At 38.6% G+C, this 21364-nt stretch overlaps 2 protein-coding genes across 13 annotated transcripts in view; one reads left to right on the top strand and one right to left on the bottom strand.

Moving 5' to 3' along the window:
• The window catches only part of LOC107741035 (centrosomal protein of 89 kDa-like), a 78090-nt gene that overhangs the window by 10977 nt on the left and 45749 nt on the right, over positions 1-21364 (bottom strand). For 9 of the 12 annotated variants that reach the window (XR_001640150.1, XR_001640151.1, XM_016553614.1 and 6 more), the window contains one exon: positions 2020-2189. The exons of 2 other annotated variants lie outside the window; for them this stretch is intronic. Coding sequence is in view for 8 of the 10 variants with exons in the window: in XM_016553614.1 (XP_016409100.1) it covers positions 2020-2189 (170 nt within the window). In the remaining 2 variants the exon portion in view is untranslated. Of the gene's footprint in view, positions 1-1720; positions 2190-21364 lie in introns of those variants that run through there. One more of the 12 variants, XM_016553611.1, reaches the window with a different exon arrangement.
• On the top strand, positions 2202-20331 carry LOC107741037 (E3 ubiquitin-protein ligase RNF182-like). Its single transcript, XM_016553619.1, has 2 exons — positions 2202-2338; positions 18991-20331. Exon 2 carries the CDS (start codon positions 19005-19007, stop codon positions 19764-19766), a length of 762 nt encoding a protein of 253 aa, XP_016409105.1. The 5' UTR covers positions 2202-2338; positions 18991-19004; the 3' UTR covers positions 19767-20331.

Genomic DNA, 21364 nt, shown 5'->3' with positions numbered 1-21364 from the left:
TATATATATATATATATATATATATATAACTTGTGGGACATGTATGACTTATAACACAATAATAAACAACATCTCTACTCTGCCATAATGCTATAACAACCTTGAAAAGGCTGCTCTGTGAGTTGTAACATAATATCTGTTAGCTCTTGTTGGCCTTGAAGAAGCGGTTAAAATTGTAAAAAGTGGAAAGGACATTTTTCAAGACAGGGTAAGGAAATGTAAAACCCATCTTTCCTTTTAACTAGTTTTTCCTCTTCTGCTCCAAGACTGCCCATGGCATCTGCACTCAAATACAGAAACACTTTTGTGCTATTTAGAAAGCAAAAGTAAAGGTCTCTGCTCTTCCAAATAGATAATCACAATAAACCCAGTTTTGCGGTTTTAACTAAACATTTGAGCAAAATTATTTGATTAAAAAAAATGAATAAATAATCATTCTAATAATAAGAATAATAATAAGCTAATTCTTAGATTTTTTTTAACTAACAATGAACAACAGCATTTATTAAAGGGGTCATATTAGGGCTGCACGATAAATCGAAATGGAATCGAAATCGCGATTCGACAGAAGCTGCGATTGTCATGCGTATCTTTCAGTGAAGCACGGTTCTGTGATCAGCAGTAAATCTCCATCCAAAGGCCAGAGGGCGCTCTCGCGCTGAAGCTCCAAATACGCCTCGCAGAAGAAACCCAGGAAATGCCTATAGCGGTAGCTGGATAAACAGAAGATTTAACTGCTTTTATTGATTCAACGTGACTAATAAACACACGATTATGACAATATATGGTTTATCTGAGTTATTATTATTATAATTTTGATTAAAATGAAGTATATTTATAATGCAATGCCTTTATCACTGCTTAAATACTATGAAATATGTTGCGTGCCTTATTCTCTCACAGAAGGATTTATTTCAAACACTCGACTGACGTCATGAAGTGAGTTTGGAGTAAAAATATGTTATTAAATGTGGTATTTTCACATGCTTTCAGATGGAGCAGCATTTACTTCACAGAGCCGTAGTTCACTGAGAAGCTATGCAAACAGCTGTCATTATCGCGAACGATTTCTTCGATTTCAGAATCGCGCAATAAAATCGTCTGCGATTTTTTTTGCGTAACTTGTCAGTGAACTACGGCTATGTGCAGTAAATGCTGCTCCATCTGAAAGCACGTGATGATGATTTACTGCTGATTACAGAACCGGCATTATTAACAAAATGCGCATGACAATCGCATTCTATTAAAGGCGGGGCATAGAGGAGAAACAATAATGTACATTATATGGAAATAATGTGTTTTTTTAACCTTAAACCGCATAAACACATTGCATTACACCAAATACACAACATAATGTTCTTTTTAGCAACGTCATATGACCCCATTAAATCTAGGATAATTCTATTTAATAAATATATACTATCGTTATGTTATGATTGTTCATAATACATTAATGTTAAATAAAACTTGAAATGTAAAAATCTATGTACAAATATATATACATATACTGTAAAAGTATAATTCATGATACTTAATGTATTAACTAACATTAATAAATTGAACCTTACTTTAAAGTGTTACCAATAATAATGTTAAAAATGACAAATGCTTAGGCATGACAGAGTACAGCAGAGATTTCAAATTTCTGAATTTACTTTTTTTTATGATTTTAGTCAGAAATTAAATAATAGTAAAAAATAAGCTGCAAGAATGAACAGGTACACAGGGCCATAAGACAGAGAGAGAAGCAAATGAAAGAAAAGTGAATGTAATTATGAGAGCTCACAATTATGAGAGTACATGGAACATTTAGACAGATGAGTCTGCAGCTGTGCCAGCTTGTCTAGAGCCCCTCCTCTCTCTCTCTCCACTGTCTGTTATTGGTCTGTGCCTCTGTGACAGCTGCTCCACTACTGCTCTCACCTCTTCTGCTGTATCCCTCTATTCACACAAAGCAAGAGGGGGAGAGTGTGTGTGTGTGTGTGTGTGTGTGTGAGAGAGAGAGAGGGAGAGGATCACCTCTTCTGCTGCAGAGCTCCGTGCAGTTGTTCCTGTCTGTCTCTGAGTTGGCTCTGCAGGTGCCGGATCTCTCGATGATAATTCTCCGCTTTCCCCGCAAAGTCCTCCTCCTGCTCGCGCAGACGCCGACCCAGAGTGCATACACTCGCTGACGCCTGCTGCTTGTACACCTAGAGCGGCCGTGAGAGAGATATGAGAACAGTTGCACTGGATAGCACTGAAGAACGGTGGAGTATCACTTAAACTAAAAAAGAATCAAAGGAAAGCAAAATAACTCAAACAACCCTGGAGGAGCCAGAGAAGGAGACTACACAGCACGGTAAGACTAGAAAGAGAGCTTATATGTGTGGAGTCATGTTCATCTGTCTGGATTAGATCAAGTCTAACCAATGCAGGAAAGGTGACTGAAACTATTATTACCTATAAAGAGAAGAGCGCAGAAGAAAGGGAAGGATACTGAAGCAATGAAGAAGGTGTGAATTTACAGTTTAATACTTCAGATCGTACGACCTTTTTCAGGGGATATTTTACCCCAGATGGTTACCTTGTGGATGAAAAATGAACCTGTGCACACAAACACAATTAAGAATAAAACAGGATAAAGGAAATGCAGTTAATGTAGATGAATGAAGCAGAGATCTGCAGTGATATGTTGAACCGCAGACTCAGGGCAGATGCGTTATGGAGAGGAACAGATGTTGGCCTGTCTGCTGCTAAAACAGATGTGAGCTATTTAGATAAACAAACACGCACATTTGCACAGCTCCTGTGGTTACCAGGGAGAGGCAGCCTGTTGATGTAACTCATCTTCATATAGCAGAGGGCAATAAGACAATTACAGCCACAAGAGTAAACGTGAGTAGTCAGATATGCTCAGTCCATAAATGCCTCATCATAAATATATGACACCGGGGAGGATATGAGATCTCTGAGAAGAAATTAAGTGCAAAGGAAAAACCAGGAGAGTGACAGATGAGTGGATGCTTAAGAGTTGTGCTCCTTGGTAACTGATGTTAGGCACAAACGTGATTTCCTTCAGAGATCAAAACCCAAAGGGAGGAATTCACAAATTATCATCTATTAATAACCGGGAAGATAATTTCCACATGCATGTAAACGTGAAAACATACACATGCGTTTAGAGCACTGATTAGCAATGGTAATGTCTTTAATGGACCCCCTGTGTTGTCAAATCTGTTTCAAGCAGAGAATGAGCATGTGTGGAGAGAGAGTGATTATGTGTGTGTGTGTGTGTGTTTGGAAGAGAAATAGCTTTGACTTACTCTGTGGGGTTTAAGAACACATAGGTCCAAGCTTTCCCTCACACATCGATCAATAACACTCCACACAAACATGCCTCAGGCAACAGCTCCTTCAGTGCATGTGTGTGTGAGCATTCAGTTACAGCAATTCAGACTCTCTCTGCTTGTCTGTTCCCTCTCTCTTCTTCCAAAACCTCAGTGAGATGCAGTGAGACTTTAGTTGTCTTGATCATGCCAAAGAGTATCTGAGCAGCCACCAGACAAACCACAAACCATTAAAGGTGCACTAAGCAATATTTGAAAAACGCTTTTGACCACAGTGTCAGACCGAGTCCCAAAACACACTCGCTGCCAATCAGCAGTAAGGGGCTTGTCTAGTAATGATAGGGAGAAGAGAGCACTCAGTGAGTGCACAGGATGGATATTAGCAGATCGAAAAAAGAAAAAAAAAGAGGAAAATCATTAAAAAGAAGGGCTACGATCAGGCATGAGGTAGGACCCGCGTAAATATCGGAGCAGCTTTCCAGTGGTGGAGAGAACTCAAGGAGCGTGAAGGCCTGGAACGGGACGCTGAGGTTGCTTTGTTTCATCTTGATAGGTGAGTTTACGTTGAATTACCATAGTAACACACATCGCTTTCACTTGTTGATGACATCATACCCTCGGCTGGCAGGCATAGCAGATTCCGCCATCAAGCAATATTTGAAAAACGCTTTTGACCACAGTGTCAGACCGAGTCCCAAAACACACTCGCTGCCAATCAGCAGTAAGGGGCTTGTCTAGTAATGATAGGGAGAAGAGAGCACTCAGTGAGTGCACAGGATGGATATTAGCAGATCGAAAAAAGAAAAAAAAAGAGGAAAATCATTAAAAAGAAGGGCTACGATCAGGCATGAGGTAGGACCCGCGTAAATATCGGAGCAGCTTTCCAGTGGTGGAGAGAACTCAAGGAGCGTGAAGGCCTGGAACGGGACGCTGAGGTTGCTTTGTTTCATCTTGATAGGTGAGTTTACGTTGAATTACCATAGTAACACACATCGCTTTCACTTGTTGATGACATCATACCCTCGGCTGGCAGGCATAGCAGATTCCGCCATCGTCGCTGCCAGGGTTGTGTACGTACGTGCGGGGCGGAGTTATCAAAACAGGGGCGAGGTCCTGTTGGGGTATGGGGCGGGTGTGTTTGTTTTGGTGCTTTCAAATATCAACATTGTTTGGCAAAATTCGCTTGGTGCACCTTTAAGGAGAACTGGAACTAATATTGCAAACAAATTTGCCAATATGAAGTGATTTCAGTGAGATTTGGGGGACTGCAGTGGGTGTTCTGCTAATGTGATTTCAGTTTGTGATATAATTTTATTTATATCATTGTGATGTATTGAATTTGAGCTTGTGATAACAGGCGTGGCTATACTGATTTACCCATGAAATTCTTACCATCAGGGTAAGTCTGTCAATTGGAGCTGTTAGCAGGATCATCCATTTGCAGTTTATTTCACTTCTGTTTTAAGTTTTTCTGTCTTTGGAAAGTTTGGTATTCTCTTTTGCACTCTGCTGTCCATAATGAAGCTGTTCCATACAAAACCTCTTCCTAAGAGCTCCTCAGGCATTTTATGCCAAAACTAGAGCTGTCAAAATGAATAGGCCCTACTCATGGCCAGATTCTTTTAGACAGTGGTCAGAATGAGGCTAAACAATGTAGGGAATCCCTTGGGAAGTTCGACCTGTCAAATGTAATTCAACCAGGGGTCAGATTCAAGAAAATCTTTTTTTTATTCTTAAGGAGAAAATGACCTCAAAACACCTCAAAGGCCATCTTTTTGCACCCCCCGCAGATTATCGTAATTATTATAATAAGCAGACACAATTTTCGTCATGACTGGCTTTATGGGAGTTCAGCTTGTGTTATGTATTTTTAAAGAGCCCGTCTAAAGAGTGTTCTGCTGCAATCGTTTGCTCTCCGTCTCCTTAGCTCTCTCTAGAGTGAATGTGTCCTGTATCTGTGTACTTCTGAAAATGATACTTCTGAAAATAAATTAAGAATGAGGTCCTAATTTAAAGTAGTTCTTGTATAATTGTTAGTGAATTTCAAATTCAGCAAAACGCATAATTGTGACCAGCCATTGTTTACATTAACAACTCAAATTCATGAAAGATCTTACATTTGAGAATTTAAGATAAGGTGTAGGTTATCCTAACTTTAAGTGGTTATTTACAATGAACATTTCAAATCATTATTCTCAAATTTGTCTTTAGAACAATCTTAAATCTTAAAAGATAATAAAATTTTTAAGGAATGTTTTTGGGAACACAAAATATTCTTAACTTTATTCTTAAGTTAGAAAATAAGAAGAAAATAGCAGTTAATAAGAAGATTCTTGGTGTTTTATTAATCTGGCCCAGGTATATTTTTGAATATGAAAAGAAATGTAAAAGACTTTGGTTTGTAGTCTCTTTTCAGCTGACTAAGCTTCTGGGTTTAAGTTTCACAACTGATATTTCACCTCTTTCAGTAAAGGCAATAAACATTTACAATTGACAAAACTATTTGTACTGGTAAACTGGTGTTTTTTAATGAAGAAGACAAGTGTGGAATTTATGAGCTAAACCTCTTTAATTAGGCTTGTCCATCATGTTAGTATGGACAACAAGGAGGTAGTGACATCTGTGTAATATGACTCACAGAACGACTCCATCGTAACCAAGGTGGTTGCCTGGAGACTCCTGATGTTGGAAAAGTTTTCATTAAGGCTCATGTTCACTGCAATCTCACTGCTGCTTTCCACCTGAATTTCATCCATCAGTCCAAAGCTGAACTGGAACATGACAAATTTAGCGCTTCCACTAATTCTGATATAATTTTCTTGCACTTTTCTATTCACAACATCACAGCATGATATTAAATAGATTTTTAAACACAACAAACAGAAAGTGTTTTGCCATTCTGTCGTTATTATATATAATATTTAACATATATATTTTAGAAAATAACAGAATATTTAGATATACTCTACTGTTCAAAAGCTGTGTTTATTTGGCTGCATTTATTTGATAAAAAATATGGTAAATGTAATATTATGAAGTATTATTACAATTTAAAATACTGTTTTCTATTTTAATATATTTTAAAATGTAATTTATTTCTGAAATGGCAAAGCTGAATTACTCCAGTCCTCAGTGGCATGATGCTTCAGAAATCATTCTAATATGCTGATGTGGTGTACAAAAAAACCATTTCTTATTATTTCTTCTTAATATTTGTTGAAAGCAACTGTGCTGCTTAATATTTTTGTGGAAACCTTGTGATACAATTTTCTAGCCTCAGTATTTGAGGAATAGAAAGTTCAAAAGAACAGCATTTTTTAAAAATATAAATCTTTTATAACATTCTAAATGTCTTTACTGTCACGTAGTGTATCTAATAATCAGAGAATGGAAGTAAACACTGTTCAGTACTTGAAAAGTGGAGATTAATCATAATGAGCATGGAAGCCAATGCAGTAAATTAACTGTTTTAAGAAGTGTAGATCAGCATATGACGTGTCAGCTGAGATCCCTAATGTGAAGACTGCTGTGATTGGGGTCCCTGACATGCAGTAGGAGGTCAAGACAGTCTAAGTGACTAAAGTAGTCAAACTAAATTGTGCTTTTGAATAGGGATGCTCATTTCGGTTAATTTTCCCGACCGACAACCGCCACTCGTTATCTGAACACTAACCGTTAACTGAGAAGATTTGAATATTAAATTAGTATTAAATAAATAACAGAATGGGCGCGTGTCTGTGACCCATTAAAAATACACCAGCAGCGCTTCTGAGAACAAAGAAAAACAGAATAAAATAATATAAATAAAAAGAATAAAATAAATAGACCTACACAAAATATTTTTCACTTAAATAATTAACAAATTAAGATGATCTGCAGCATTGAGCATTGTAGCCAATCACAGACATATCTGTTGATTTCATGAACGCAGTGGCCAATCAGAGGTGTTTACATTAGAATCCACTCATCGCTCATAAAGCAGAAGTTTTGTTCAGTGTTCTGAGTTGTGCGCACTCGCAAATCCTGTTATTAGAACAAACAAACTGTACACACGATGTAAATAAGAGATTAATTGTGCAGTAGTGTAGCGCTTCATTGAATATATCGGAACTTTGTGAGATCGCGAAGAACCAAGATGAGTGACAACTTTTAATGATTATAAGGGGGAGCACTCTTTGCGCACTTTCTAGGCTATAACCCATTCAGAACAATTTATCCAATATTGCCTTTTTCCATTGTGTTGCCTTTACTACTTCAGTTAAGAGAAAGTGCAGGTGCTTGCGCAGCAAAATATGTCTGTAGGCCTGCATGGTTGCACGTATATTTTTCTTCAACAGTGCAGCAAACTTTTAAAAAAAAATACTTATAAAAAACTTTTAAAGGGGTCATATGATGCAATTTCAATTTTTCCTTTCTCTTTGGAGTGTTACAAGCTCTTGGTGCATAAAGAAGATCTGTAAAGTTGCAAAGACTAAAGTCTCAAATCCAAAGAGATATTCTTTATAAAAGTTAAGAGTCAGCCACACCTACCTAAAACGGCTCGTTCTAACATGCCCCAACATACCTACGTCGCTCTGTGGGAAGATTTGCATAACGCCGCCCAAATGTTCACGCAAAGAAAGAAGGCGTAACTTTTATTCTCGCTGTAGTTTTGTTGTTTCCGCCGCCATGTCGTAAAGACGCTGTGTGCTTCGTTGTAAAAGCGAAACTACTTTGTTTGGTCTTCCAAAAGAGGACGATATCTGCTTCGTCATGCCTGGAGCTGATCCGTGCTGGTTGCTGAGGAAATACATCAACTTTGCGCTGTCGATCGCCGGATCGGCTTTCACCGTGGAGGAAGCGGAGTCCAGCCCAGAGTCGTCACATGTCCTTCCGGACGCTCCTTCGTCGAAATCGCCGGCCGCGCCGTTCTCAAGCCCGCGCCTCTGCTCAATCTAACCCTCCGGCCGTTCCTCACGCTAGCCCCCCCGCCTCTGCTCACTGTAGGCCGCCGTGTGTGACGCTGTTTCGTTGTGAAAGCGAAACTACTTTGTTTGGCCTTCCAAAAATGGACACGACTAGAAATCAGTGGTTAAGTTGTATTTACAACACTGTTCCAGAACACTTCAACCCAAATATTCAGATGTGTGCAGCACATTTTATGGAGGACTGTTTCCTGATCCTGGTAGAGTAGACTACAATGCCGGCTGTTCTGACTCAAAGACTGTAAGTACGTTTTTTATATTTAAAGAGTTTTTATATTTTATATATTTAAAGCGAGTTTTTTGGGCAGTGTAGAGTAGGGCTTGTTGTTTGTAATTTCTCCGATCACAAATGCAGACATGGTTTTATGTTTACGCGGCGCGATGCAACGCAACGCGTAAAAAGACAGTATAAGTCATTATAATCCATAATTATGTCCCCACTGGATGCAACAAATGCCTCGTTTGTAATGGGTTTTCATGTTTTTGAATCATCGCTCCGGCCTGACAGGGCATCATCACAATATGGTGAGGGGCGTAACATTTCTGTCACACGCTTGAGGTATTCGGCCAATCACAACGCATTGGATAGCTGGCCAATCAGAGCACACCTCGCTTTTCAGACCGATGAGCTTTGTAAAAATCGACGCGTTTCAGAAAGGCGGGGCATAGAGGAGAAACCGCATAAACACATTTCATTACACCAAATACACAAAATACTGTTCTTTTTAGCAGCATCATATGACCCCTTTAAAACCTTTTAAACCGTTTAACTGTTAGTATTAATCAGTCAAAATTCGAACTTTCGGTTAAACGGTCAATATGAGCATCCCTAATTTTGAAAGAATCCACATATATTCCAGAGGGAAAAGTGGGGCAGACAGGTCAATTTACTGAAGAATGCAGAGAAAGTTGAAAAGATAATAGCAAACGAGTGATGAAACTGGGCAGGCTACATTTATAAATGTCCTAAGGTCTGTCAGCAGAATGGCTGGGAGACACTGATTAGATAAGTGTGCATATGTGTTTTTCGGTGTTCTATGCAGCTGTTATTGGCTTCTTTCAGGTGTGCTTCCCTTCAGCTCAGCTGTGAACTGCAAATGACCCTAGTTTTCAGCAAAAAAATCTAAATAAATACATTTCACTTGTTCTCTCAATCTATTCCCCATCCTCTACCCTACATAGCTTCCTCTTAGACATCAAACCTACAAAGCCTTTTTTCCTCAAATCCTGGTTACAAAAGCATCTTTGAAGCCAAGGGCACTGCTTAGGGACTTGTGAGTTAGGGCTATAAACACACACACGGTGCACAGCAGCTACTTCCCTTAGGGACTTGTTACATACAAACAGACTGGATACGTGATCTATGGCATATTCACTCTGCCTGCCCTGTCTGAGTCAGGTGGATGAAGACTTTTACACCCACAGCGCTGTCACTAAGGTTGTCTATAAGATCATGGAGATCTGGTATGTATTAGATAGGCACCGCTGGGAGATTACAGAAATATGAACCTCAATTAATAATCTCAGACATATTGAGTTTCAGTCCTCTAGATAATACCACATCTAAAGGTGTTAGCGAGTAATCTTTAATACACTAAAACCCTCAGGCTTGATAGATTAAAACATCTTTAATACATACCTTAACAAAAGCACCAAACCCCAGATGCATCTGCTCTCTGACAGGCTGATATAACCAAAGCAGAGATTGTCTTACTATTGGGAGATGAGAGGGTCTGTATTACTTATTATTGGAGAAAGCATAACGGTCAACATGGATCATGTGTGCCTTAATAACCAATCACATTACAGCCTTGACATCACTGAATTTCAGTCAGAGTTGTGCGACACTCAATCGACGTTTATAGAAACCATAGGAATAAATGAGAAGTGCTGTAAGCTGAATCCCACCTGTCGCACAAAATCTGTGACTTCTCTTATAAAACAGCATTTTTTTTGGTGTAAACTCAAAACAGTTCAATCCAAAAGTAGGCCTATTGTTTAGTGTAAAACATGTTGAAGATTAGCCAATAGACTGTCAATTCATTAAATGATAAGTTGTTTCCTCTAAAAAGCTGTTTATTCAATCCTAATTGTGCATCTCAGAAGGCTGACTGTTTCTATAGCAACCGGAGCTTCTAAAAGCAGATGCAGTGACGCGATCATAGATATGTATACGTAGATGCCTCATTCGACAGCTCCAAGCACGTAGACGTGTCCGCCATCTTTAACGGTGAGCTTGACGTCATTCACCATAATAATCAATGAACATTCGAAGATGCCACAATCCAGCACAGCCGATGGTTGTAAAAACCGCCGGGATTAAAATTCTTGAAGAAACAGGATAACCTTTCACAGGTGAGAATGCGAGAGATGGGCGGAACCATAGATATGTAAGGATTGTGGCATCTTCGAATATTCATTGAATATTATAGTGAATGACGTCAAGTTGACCCTTCCAATATGGCAGACGGCTTACGTATAGTGGCCCATAGAAATAGTCGCTAATGAGGCATCTAAGTATACATATCTATGGATGCGATGACGTTACCAATTTAGCGATTGGCTCTTTTATTGAGAAGGTGGGACTATTCTGCCATATTCTGCATTGCACTTTCTCCCTTTCATAAGTAATAGGGCTTTGTATATCTAAAGTCTTTGATATAACGCTTGTCTGACAGGCAGAAATACAGGTAAACAGGTTGATAAGTTGCTAAACAAAAACAAACCCACACAGTAAGAGAACACACTGTTAGTGCAACTGAAACCTGCAGGGATCACACATCATTTAGGAAACTTTACACCTTTCGGAAGTACATTCTACCTTCTTTAAGTGTTTGTTGAGTAGGCATGGGAATTGTGAAGTATTTAACAATTCTGGTTCTGGTTTGTTGTCATTTTTCAGTTAATTTATAGTTCTATTTAATTATTTATTTAGCACTTTTACAGAATAAACATTTGGAAAAAATAGAAATTCTACTAAACAGTGAGATAATACAAATAATTAATAATTAATAAATCTTTCTCATCTTTTCAGAGGTGGCACAAATACAATCCAATTATTCGCCTTAACTATATATTAAACAAAACAAACATGTAGTGCCATATTTTATTCATCAATACTTAAAAAAAATACTGACAAAACAGATAATGTGCATCTTTAACTAAACACTGAACAAAGTCTTAGAGCTATCTGAAATCTGCATGTGTTTGAACAAAGTCCCTTTAAGGCAAGTATAATTTCACTTGGCTGCCATCTTTGAAATGCCTCTCGGGCATGCAAGTGCAGCTTCTATCTCTTTGAATGGGGAAACATCAAATTCTCCAAAACTGTTTGCCAAGCTTACGATTACATTTCATATTTGAAATCACCAATGACATCTGACAACAACTGTCTCAAAAATGTTTTTTCTTATGCTCCAATAGCGTTAAAAAAAGCGTATATTTCAGTCTAAACCAGCCAATGCGTATGAGCAATACTAAGTGTGCGTCTCAGAACACTGACTGTCTTTATAGCAACCAGGACTTCTAACTGCAGCTACAGGTTACTTTACAGATGACTTTACCGATTAGCGATTGGCTCTTTTACTCAGAAGGCGGGGCTTCCTTCGGTAGAGTGGCCATATTGAGCGTCGCATTTTTCCCCCTTTCAAAACTATACGAGTGACACGTCTTGGGTATTCTAGTCGTTGGTTTGAATCACTAAAAAGAACCAACTCAGAGTCATTCATTTGGGAATCGAACTACACTGGTTGCCCTTTATGTTTTTGATTCACTAAAAAGAATCAACCTTATCTGTGAGTGTATCAAAAACCTACTGACAAGATACATTAAATTCAACAAGTATGCCAACACAACGATGGCACAACTATGAATTCATTTACTTTACACATACAATGTAAATGCATACACACACATACAGTATATGCAACCCACATAACATGCATTCATCCTCAGACACAAAAAGAAACATTTAACCTCTTGACAGAAGCTGAACAAATGCAGGAACAAATGTTTACCTGTGTGCATATGAAGATTCTGTCACAGTGGTGGCAAATGCATTTCATTCTCTTCTTCTCAGAGTATTAGGAATAATGACATGTGTCCTAATCAAATGGCCGGACATACTGTGCGAATCCAATTATTTTAACTGGAAGAATAGATTAGCAGCTCAGACCTGCAATCTGCTTTTGAAAAGGGCCCAACAAAATACACTTCCACTGTCTTTTGAAAAGCTCAGTTTACTCTATCTTCGTATCCATCCTTTCATTCCCTTATAATCTCTCCACAGAGACAAACATGTTATTGCAATTAAAAGCATTTCAGATTCCCTATAACTGTGCAGACCTCGCTGCAAGATGAATTTAGTCTCATGCTCTTTAAGATGACAGTAAGTAGCTAAATTGGAGCAGAGCAAGGGAGAAACACTTTCTCACTGCTGTGCTCAAGCTGAAAATACAGCACAAGAGAGTGTGTATGTGCAGCCTGAGCCTGATACATAGATAAAACATCTGTGAAATGACACATGATTATGAGAAGAGACCAGGTAAACTCGTGATCTAATGATTTTTAATCTCAGTAATCACTATCATAGATCAATAAAGAGTTGTATGAATAGCTAGAATGAAAAAGAGCACTGAATGTCTGTCACTGAGGTATTTCTTAATTTGTACCACTTTGTGATTGAAATGCAGCAGTCTGTTATTTCCTGTGTTCTGAATCCCTATCCTGAAAGTACAAGAATTAAAGATGTTACATAGACATTACTGCCTGTTTATAAGATTTGCTGTCCAACCTAATGAGGTAAATGGTCACATTCAATACACAAGGATGCAGCATTATATTATTAGAGAAAAAATGATCATATTGAATGTCACAGTTATGAGATGATGAGCTCAGTCTGGTTTATTGAGAACATGAACTTGGCTGAAAATGTGGATTTATTGGTTTTGGGGTAGACAGAGCCACCAGCCTCTTTGGTTTAACCCACTCAATGCCAGAGCTTTAATAATTTTCTCACAGTATGAGAATTAGTGTGAGTCTGGCTTCTGAAAAAAAGGATTGGTCATGCAGGATTTCAAACCACAGCCATGAGTAATGAAATATTAACAAATCCGCATGTGCCTTAAGAGCAGATCCCAGCATCCAGTGAGCTTCCCTTTATAGCTCACTATTCATAAGGTATTCATAATCATCATCTCTAAATGATTGAACAGAGCTTTAAATAGCATTGCCTTTATTGTTAAAACAGATAAGCACTCACAGTCTGTCTTTTCTCCCTTGCTCTCACACCTTGTATCTTACATATACAAGATGGTCTAAATAATTGAATTGACTTTGGATTCTCAGGTCTCTGGAGAGCGAGATGAATGAGGCGACTAAATTCAAGAAGTCTAAGTGATTGCACTTGAAAGCTACTTAATGAACTGTGTGTGCTGCTGTATGTGACGTAAAGGACTCTTGCTGACATCTTTCCAATAAGGAGCTTTGATTCACACACTGCACATCTCCTGGAGTATGATTAGACTAGAGATGCTAAGTGAGTGACATCAGTGCTTTATTTTATCTTAAAGGGATAGTTCACCTAAAAATGGATCAGGATACTTCACACCAGCATTTGGTGGGAAGGAAATGTTGTAGACTGTCCAGCAGGTTGAAACATGAAGGCAGGGCTGCCATTTAGCCAGTAGTACACAACTGGCTTTTCAGTGACCGTAAGCATAATAAATGTCCTTCTTGTTAGAACTGCAGTTTGCAGAAATGCTGTCCTTTTAAACTTCCTATTTATCAAAGAATCGTGAAAAAAAAAAAATTAGCAGCATAACTTTCAGTATTGCTAACAATTACTCTGTACTGGAGTAAATGGCTCCTGAAAATTCAGCTTTGTATCACAGAAATAAATTACATTTCAAAATATATTAAAATAGAAAACAGTTATTTTTATTTATACCAATATATCACAATATTGCTAATAAAATAAATGTGCATGACTCCTCCAACTGCTTGGTCATAAATAGACCCCCAGCGTTTGAACTTTAGTGTAGGTTGGAATGGGTTGGTTGTTATGGGCATATGTGACATCACTCAACCAGCTTAAGCAAACAGCAATACAAGAATTAAACGGTGTATCCCCTATGTGTGCTGACAAAACTGCAGTGCCTGTGTTTGCTTCATTGTGTGAGTACAAGCTTTAATATCCAGTGGGACTCAGCAATAACAAAAGACCATTTTATTTATTTGTGAACTCGGCAGTCTGGACTGCTACATGTTCCTGTTAACTATCAACTGTTAGTTAGAGAGAACAGGAAACCTGCAGTCAGGCTCACAGCAGTCTCACACATAATTACAAGGGAACATGAAATCATCTCACTTAAAGAGCAGCTCAGAAATGTTCTGTAGGGTTAATGTTTCCATGAATGTGAAAGAACAAGGTGCTAAATCATAAACAGAATCCACTGTTAAAGGGATAGTTCACCCAAAAATTAAAATTACCCCATGATTTACTCACCCTCAAGCCATCCTAGGTGTATGTGACTTTCTTCTTTCAGAGGAATACAATCAGAGTTATATTTAAAAATGTCCTGGCTTTAGAATGGCAGTGAATGGGGGTTGAGATTTAATAGTCCAATAGAAGTCCAATAAAGTGCATCCATCCATTAATAAAAAGTGCTCCACACGGCACCGGGAGTTTTAATAAAGACCTCCTGAAGTGAATCAATGCATTTTTGTAAGAAAAATATCCATATTTAAAACCTTATAAACAGTAATCTCTAGCTTCCGCTAACTGCCGTAGGTGTGTTCATGAGAGAGTGGCGTTCCAGCGGATGATGTATGACGTAGGAGTAGCGTAAGGTCCGGTGAGAATATGCTAGTCTCGTGAGCATCTAGTTTTGTTTACAGGTGCAAAGGAAGCAAAAGAAAACTAGTCTCCTCTTGACTTACAGTATATCGAAATCCTCTGACTATTGAATCCCAACCCCATTCACTGCCATTCTAAAGCTTGGAAGAGCCAGGACATTTTTTGATATAACTCAGATTGTATTCGTCTAAAAGAAGAAAGTCATATACACCTAGGTTTGAGGGTGAGTAAATCATGGGGTAATTTTCATTTTTGGGTGAACTATCCCTTTAATGTTAAAACTTCTGTAAAGGTGTAAGGCTTATGTATCCAAGGAAATATTCAGATACATTTCTCAAAACGGTGTCTGCGTTTGCTCACTTTGCATAGTACTGCTGTATTTATGTAGCACAGAGATGTATTAAAGTCGGCATGAAATGGAAGTTGTGATTGTCTTTTCTTCTCTACTGTGATGTCTATCCGAGTGAAACAGCATCTGAAATGAGAGGGCGGGACTTGATTGGATCGTTGGAAGTTGGGGCATTGCTAACAAAATGGAGGCAGATCTGAATGCTAGTTTGCAGTCAATTGTGGGGGATTTCTCTCTACCGGATTCACCGCCGACACCCTTGCATGAAAAACTTTACTCAATTTTTGCGATGTCCTAAGAGTAATGTTAATAAAATAATAAAATAATCAGTGACGCTGTCTACACTGGCGCGACACGACACGCCAAATCCCCGACAGTAAACTGATGCCTTGTTCTATTTATGATGTACTGACACAAAGTTAAAATGATTTGCAATGGCCGCTTTGTCGCGTCCAGTGTAGAGCTGTTGCGGCGCAACGCGACAACTGTAGCGTCCGGTATAGACACGGTGAATGAAGCCAAGAGCAAGATATGCCTCGTCATATTTTCTGCATTTAGCTTTTGAATGATCAGCACCTGCCTGGGTCTGTGCGACTTCAGCTATGGCTTTTCTCTTCCCTTTCACAAACCGATCCATCTCCTATTCTAAGTTACGTCCTTTGGCTGTTTGGCTGGTCCGCGCCCCCCCTACAATACTCGTGCACCCCCCCTGGCGGGTGCGCCCCACACTTTGAGAACCACTGCACTACAGTATTCCATAAAAAAATGAGACTTGTCCATTTTGATTTCATGATGACTTTAAATATTAGCCTATGTCTTTTTTTAGATGTTTGTCATTATGACAGAATCTCTGTCTGTTGAGAGAGAGTATTCCAACACTAGTAGTGTTGTCTCAAACATACAATTTTATTTTAGAATAGGAAAACACTCCAGAAATATTCTAATTACTCAACTGTAGATGAATTATGTGCTAACTGATCCTTCTACTAACAGATTTTACAAGGAAGACTACTGCGCCAAGTACACGTCAACATATTACTCTCCTGAGTGATATAAAACGGCTTATGTAACATTTATAATTTATAAACCATGACATTCATTAGGTCCCCATTTCCCCACTTTTTGTGAGATACAATTACAATGACAAAATTGATTTTGTCCATTTAAGCTACAAATGAGCTCTTTATATTAGATTTGAAATGTAAGATGTTAATACCAGGGATAGAGAACTCAGAGCACATCTGTCCTCTGAAAAGCATGTTAAAACACCATAAGTCATTACTGCCAGGAAAAAGGCAAGGAGGGAAAGAAGAACAGAGAGAAAAAAAGAGAAGAAAAGCTTTCATGCCCCAATATACAATGGAGTCACAAATACTGCAGTACATTACCATTACTACATCAATCAATACTTGCCACTCTCATTCACGCTCATTTTTTTTATCACACTGATATGCAGCTGAAAAATGGATGATACATTTGAACAGGGACTGGAAACAGTGAGTCTGTTAATCTGTGAACTAAATAGTCTCTAAATAGTTTCTTTATTGGGCTTCTAATGAGAGCCTCTGCTGGCTATTTTTCTATCCAGCAAAGCAAAACAAATTCCTCTCAGAAATACAATTATGCAAGGGCATTGTTGTCATTAATAATAGAGAGAGGTTTGTATGCTGGAGGAGCAAGCTCTTTGCCCAAAGGGCCACTATTTCATTCCTATAACAATTGGCGTCTTTTCCTTCAGTATAACAACGGCTGGGTGACATTAGGGAAACAAAAACAGTTGGCTCCCCAAGACAATGAAGCAAAATCGCCACGTCGATCCCACGTTTCTTTCCGTAATTAATTTCACAAACAGCGATTAACAAAACAGCCTAATTAGGCCTTTGGAGATTTGCAGACTGAATGAGACATTGAAAACACCCATGTGGCACAGTAGGAAGCTTCCTATGAAGACGTAATAGCATGGGTGTTAGTATATTACAGTCACACTAACAATGCACTAATGCATGATTGCATGACACACTGTAGGAACCTCTTCCTGTATGAAATCACCTACAGTGACTAAACCCACAGATTTGTTTACTGTTGTCATAATGTCATTCATTCTAAATGACAGCTTATTTCAGTTTGATATAAATGGTGGATAAAATGCTTCTGGAATTTCAGAAATTTATTTTTAACAATAAAAATAATCAAGATCTAATATTTGTGGATTAATAATAAGGAGAAAATCCTGTGAACTATTATCAAATTTCAGGGACACTGTTAATATGGTAAGATTGGGGCAGATTGCCCCCTTAAAAACAGTGTGCATTTACAGTTAAACTGTAACATATTGCAAGATGAGTTTAGCATCTACAAGATGATGATGCATCATCGCATAAATAAATAAGGGAAACAAATGGACCAAATTGCTTGGTCAACCCAATTGTTTTTTTGGACAAAATTCAAAATTATGAACAGGAATAAGACTTGAAGACCTACTTGGAGTAAAACTATTTATTATTTTTGCAAAAAGTGTAAAATACATATGATTTCACTGTTAGGCTGCGTGTCCACCAAAGCGTTTTTAGCCAGCTGAAAACGGCAGGCGCTCTGCTGAAAACGCAAATTAAATGTTTCTCCAAGCCTTATTTTTCATAACAATAATATGGTAGTCCGGCAATTCCATCTGGTAAAGACATAAATACTCGGAGACAAGCAATATTAACCTCCATTGTATCAGATCAGTCGTAGTACAAACAGGGTGTGACGGTTGGTCGGTATTAGTCCCGCCCTTCCTCCACTGTGATTGGTCAGCTGACTAAAAAGTGACAGTGATGAGAGCGCTGTCCCATTGAAAACAATTGATAAAAATACACTAGCTTCAGGAAAAAAAACGCTTTGGTGGACACGGGGCCTTGATATTTATTTATTTGTATTTATTTTTTAAAAAAGGAGTAATTGACCAATGTCTAAATTAAAAATTCTATAAAAATGTATGCATTTTGACAAATTGCGTATACTTAAAAATTCTAATTATTATGAATTGTTATATTATTACATTAGACAATTACATTTGAAAACACCAGCAACAACATGCCACTGGGAACATTCTATCCAAATTGTTTATTACCCCAAGGTTCTAATTTTTCATTTCAAAATATTAACAGTATTTGTTATAGTACAAATCTAAACAAATTTATATGTACACAATAATAAACAGATCACTATTATCCAATGACAAACAATAAACCTTAAAATTATTCAGATATAATAAATAATAAATATCACAAATGTTGATGTTCAGATGAAAAGATTAACAAGTGCATAACCATTAAATAAATGTGATAAATAGATGTAATTTACTGAAATTTATTGTCAAAAGGAAAATTGTATCTTACCCCTTACTTCTTGAAATAATTAAAAAAAAAAACTGTCACTCTAATCTTATACTGTATCGCTGTAACTGTGCATGTTATCGAATTCAGTGCTAACATCCTTTTCTTGTTTCCCCAGAGCATGAGGCCACAATGAGCTGTGCTCAGGCTGGACCGGAGGAGAGCTCTGGTAATGCCAGCGCTAATACTAACACCAGCCTCAACAGCACCAGCAACGATGAGTTGGAGTGCAAAATCTGCTACCAGCGCTTCAATGCACACAGCCGCAAGCCCAAGATTCTGGACTGCCTGCATCGCGTGTGCGCCAGATGCCTCAATAAGATCCTGGACATGGGGGATGGCTCCAGCTCCATCAGCTGCCCTTTCTGCCGTCACGAGACGCAGATCAGCGAGTATGAAGTGGCTGGGTTGCCAGACGACTCAAACATCATGTCTCGTCTGGCTGTGCGGGACAAGTCCTGGAGCTCGGACCACAGTAAGGAGGTAGTACTGACGCCCAAGAGCCTGTCCTCCAACGACAGCCCATCCCACGACTCCTCCAACTGCCTGGTCATCACCATCATGGAGGTACAACGGGACCAGCAGCACTCGCCCAGCCAAAATGCCAGCTCTGATTACTACGGCGACCACAGTCTGGACTCAGTCTCCGTAGCATCCAACAGCGGTGCCGTGGACCAAGACGCACTGTCCAAGTTCTGCAATCACGTGCCGCGAGTCTTGGTGTGGCTGCTGGGCTTTTTCTATTTCGGTTCGCTGCCACTTGGCATCTACTTGCTGGTGATCCAGAGAGTGACTCTGGGGATTGTGTGCGTGAGCCTAGTGCCGTCCAGTCTCACAGTCTGTCTAGTCTACGGCTTCTGCCAGTGTCTGTGCGACTGCTCCAACAGGAGTTGACTGGTACAAAACAGGCCAAAAAAAACTGGTGGAAATCATAGGCTACATCATCTCACCATACAGAGAGGAGATAAAAATAAGCTTTAGGCATCTGAATATCCTCGCTGCAAAACAAATGCAATTTGTACCATCTTGCTATGAAGGGATGTGTACAAGCAGCTGTGATAAGAGGACGAGTCAAGCATTAAAGAGGAAGGTCAGTCTGGAGGAAACACGATTAGCTTAACACAGTTTCTGCCCACACCCATCAAGCTCATTCTAAAGTAAAAAAGCTGACCTTAGAAATGTTCTCCATGCAGAGCAGATGATGATGCACGAGTGGATGTTTATCAAAGCCAGGCAGAGTGGATGGGCCATAAAGAATAAAGTTTTATTGTGGTTGATTTTCATCGCTGTGAAAGAAACTGTGTGCCCTGATTCTCAATGAAAAGGCCCCATGAGCAGCACTGTTGCAGGTTAAGACTGGACTAGTCTGTCTGGTTAAAGACAGACTACTGTAGATACTATAAAGTGAAATGGTGGGTAACCACGGTGGTAAGAAGGGGACTTTAAATAAAGAGATTTGACCCACGTTGTTGTTCTGTCCATCTGTTTAAAAAATACCCTCTAGGCCTATGGAATTAATAACTGTAACCAATGTCACACTACAATGGAGTTTCTCTCTCTCTCACTCTCTCACTGACATCAAAATGTGAAAATGCCCTTTTGAGATCTGATGTAGTGACACAAATTGAAATGGTGTTGTGTACTTCCAGGCTGAGCTTACATGATGAAAACATTCCTGGAATTCAATAACAGAGCACAAACAGTCCATATAACACTGCATGTGCTAGAGTGCAGGCAAGGAGAGGGGGAAAAAACATGTGCTATTGCACAAGATGTGTGGAAGATGTTATCTAAACTCAATGGGCATCATTTATCAATTTAATGTAGAAACGAGCGCAGATCTGTGCGCACAAATGAACTTACGACAGAGTTCACGTGTGATTCATGAAACATTCGTATGTCGCCAATCTCATCGTACGAATGATCGCACGTTGATAAATGTGGCGGCAGAAAACAATCGTCATTTGAATCTCACGCACCTAAAAACACCCTGGTTTAGAAGCCTCGCCCCTAGAGTTTACGACACGGAGAAATGAAACCCGGCCAAAAAGAAGAAGTAATCTCATGAAAGAGAAATTGATCTTACTCCAAAAACACCCGTTAACCTTGTAATTGCAAACAATTAGGCTACATTAATTTATGTAATTTATATGTATATTAAAATACTGGTAAATATAAACAGCTTATATAGTTCCCCCCACTCTACAACAAATATTTTAAATTTAACAGTATTCAGAACAGAACAAGAATGAAAAACAAGTAGTTATAAAATTATATATTAAACTATAAAATAAAACACAAATTAGGCTATCGTGGCATTCATTATTATAAACAGCATACAAATGTCAAGCAAAACTGAAACGACTCATACCACAAGAATCCAAATGTTTCCATTTTTGCCATATTTGTAACATTTATTTGCATAACTATTATTCAATATGTAGCCTAAACATGGCTTTATACTTCACTCATGTTCTAATATCCGTGTAAAA

The sequence above is a fragment of the Sinocyclocheilus rhinocerous genome, unplaced genomic scaffold (assembly GCF_001515625.1).
Source record: "Sinocyclocheilus rhinocerous isolate Xijiao unplaced genomic scaffold, SAMN03320098_v1.1 scaffold2782, whole genome shotgun sequence".
In the NCBI taxonomy this organism is placed as follows: domain Eukaryota; kingdom Metazoa; phylum Chordata; class Actinopteri; order Cypriniformes; family Cyprinidae; genus Sinocyclocheilus; species Sinocyclocheilus rhinocerous.
Note: the sequence above shows the minus strand (reverse complement) of the source record. Positions and strands in the feature narration are given on the sequence as shown.

Bases quoted from the DNA above. Each gene is read 5' to 3' on its own strand.
- LOC107741037 (XM_016553619.1), top strand. From the start codon at position 19,005: ATGAGCTGTGCTCAGGCTGGACCGGAGGAGAGCTCTGGTAATGCCAGC.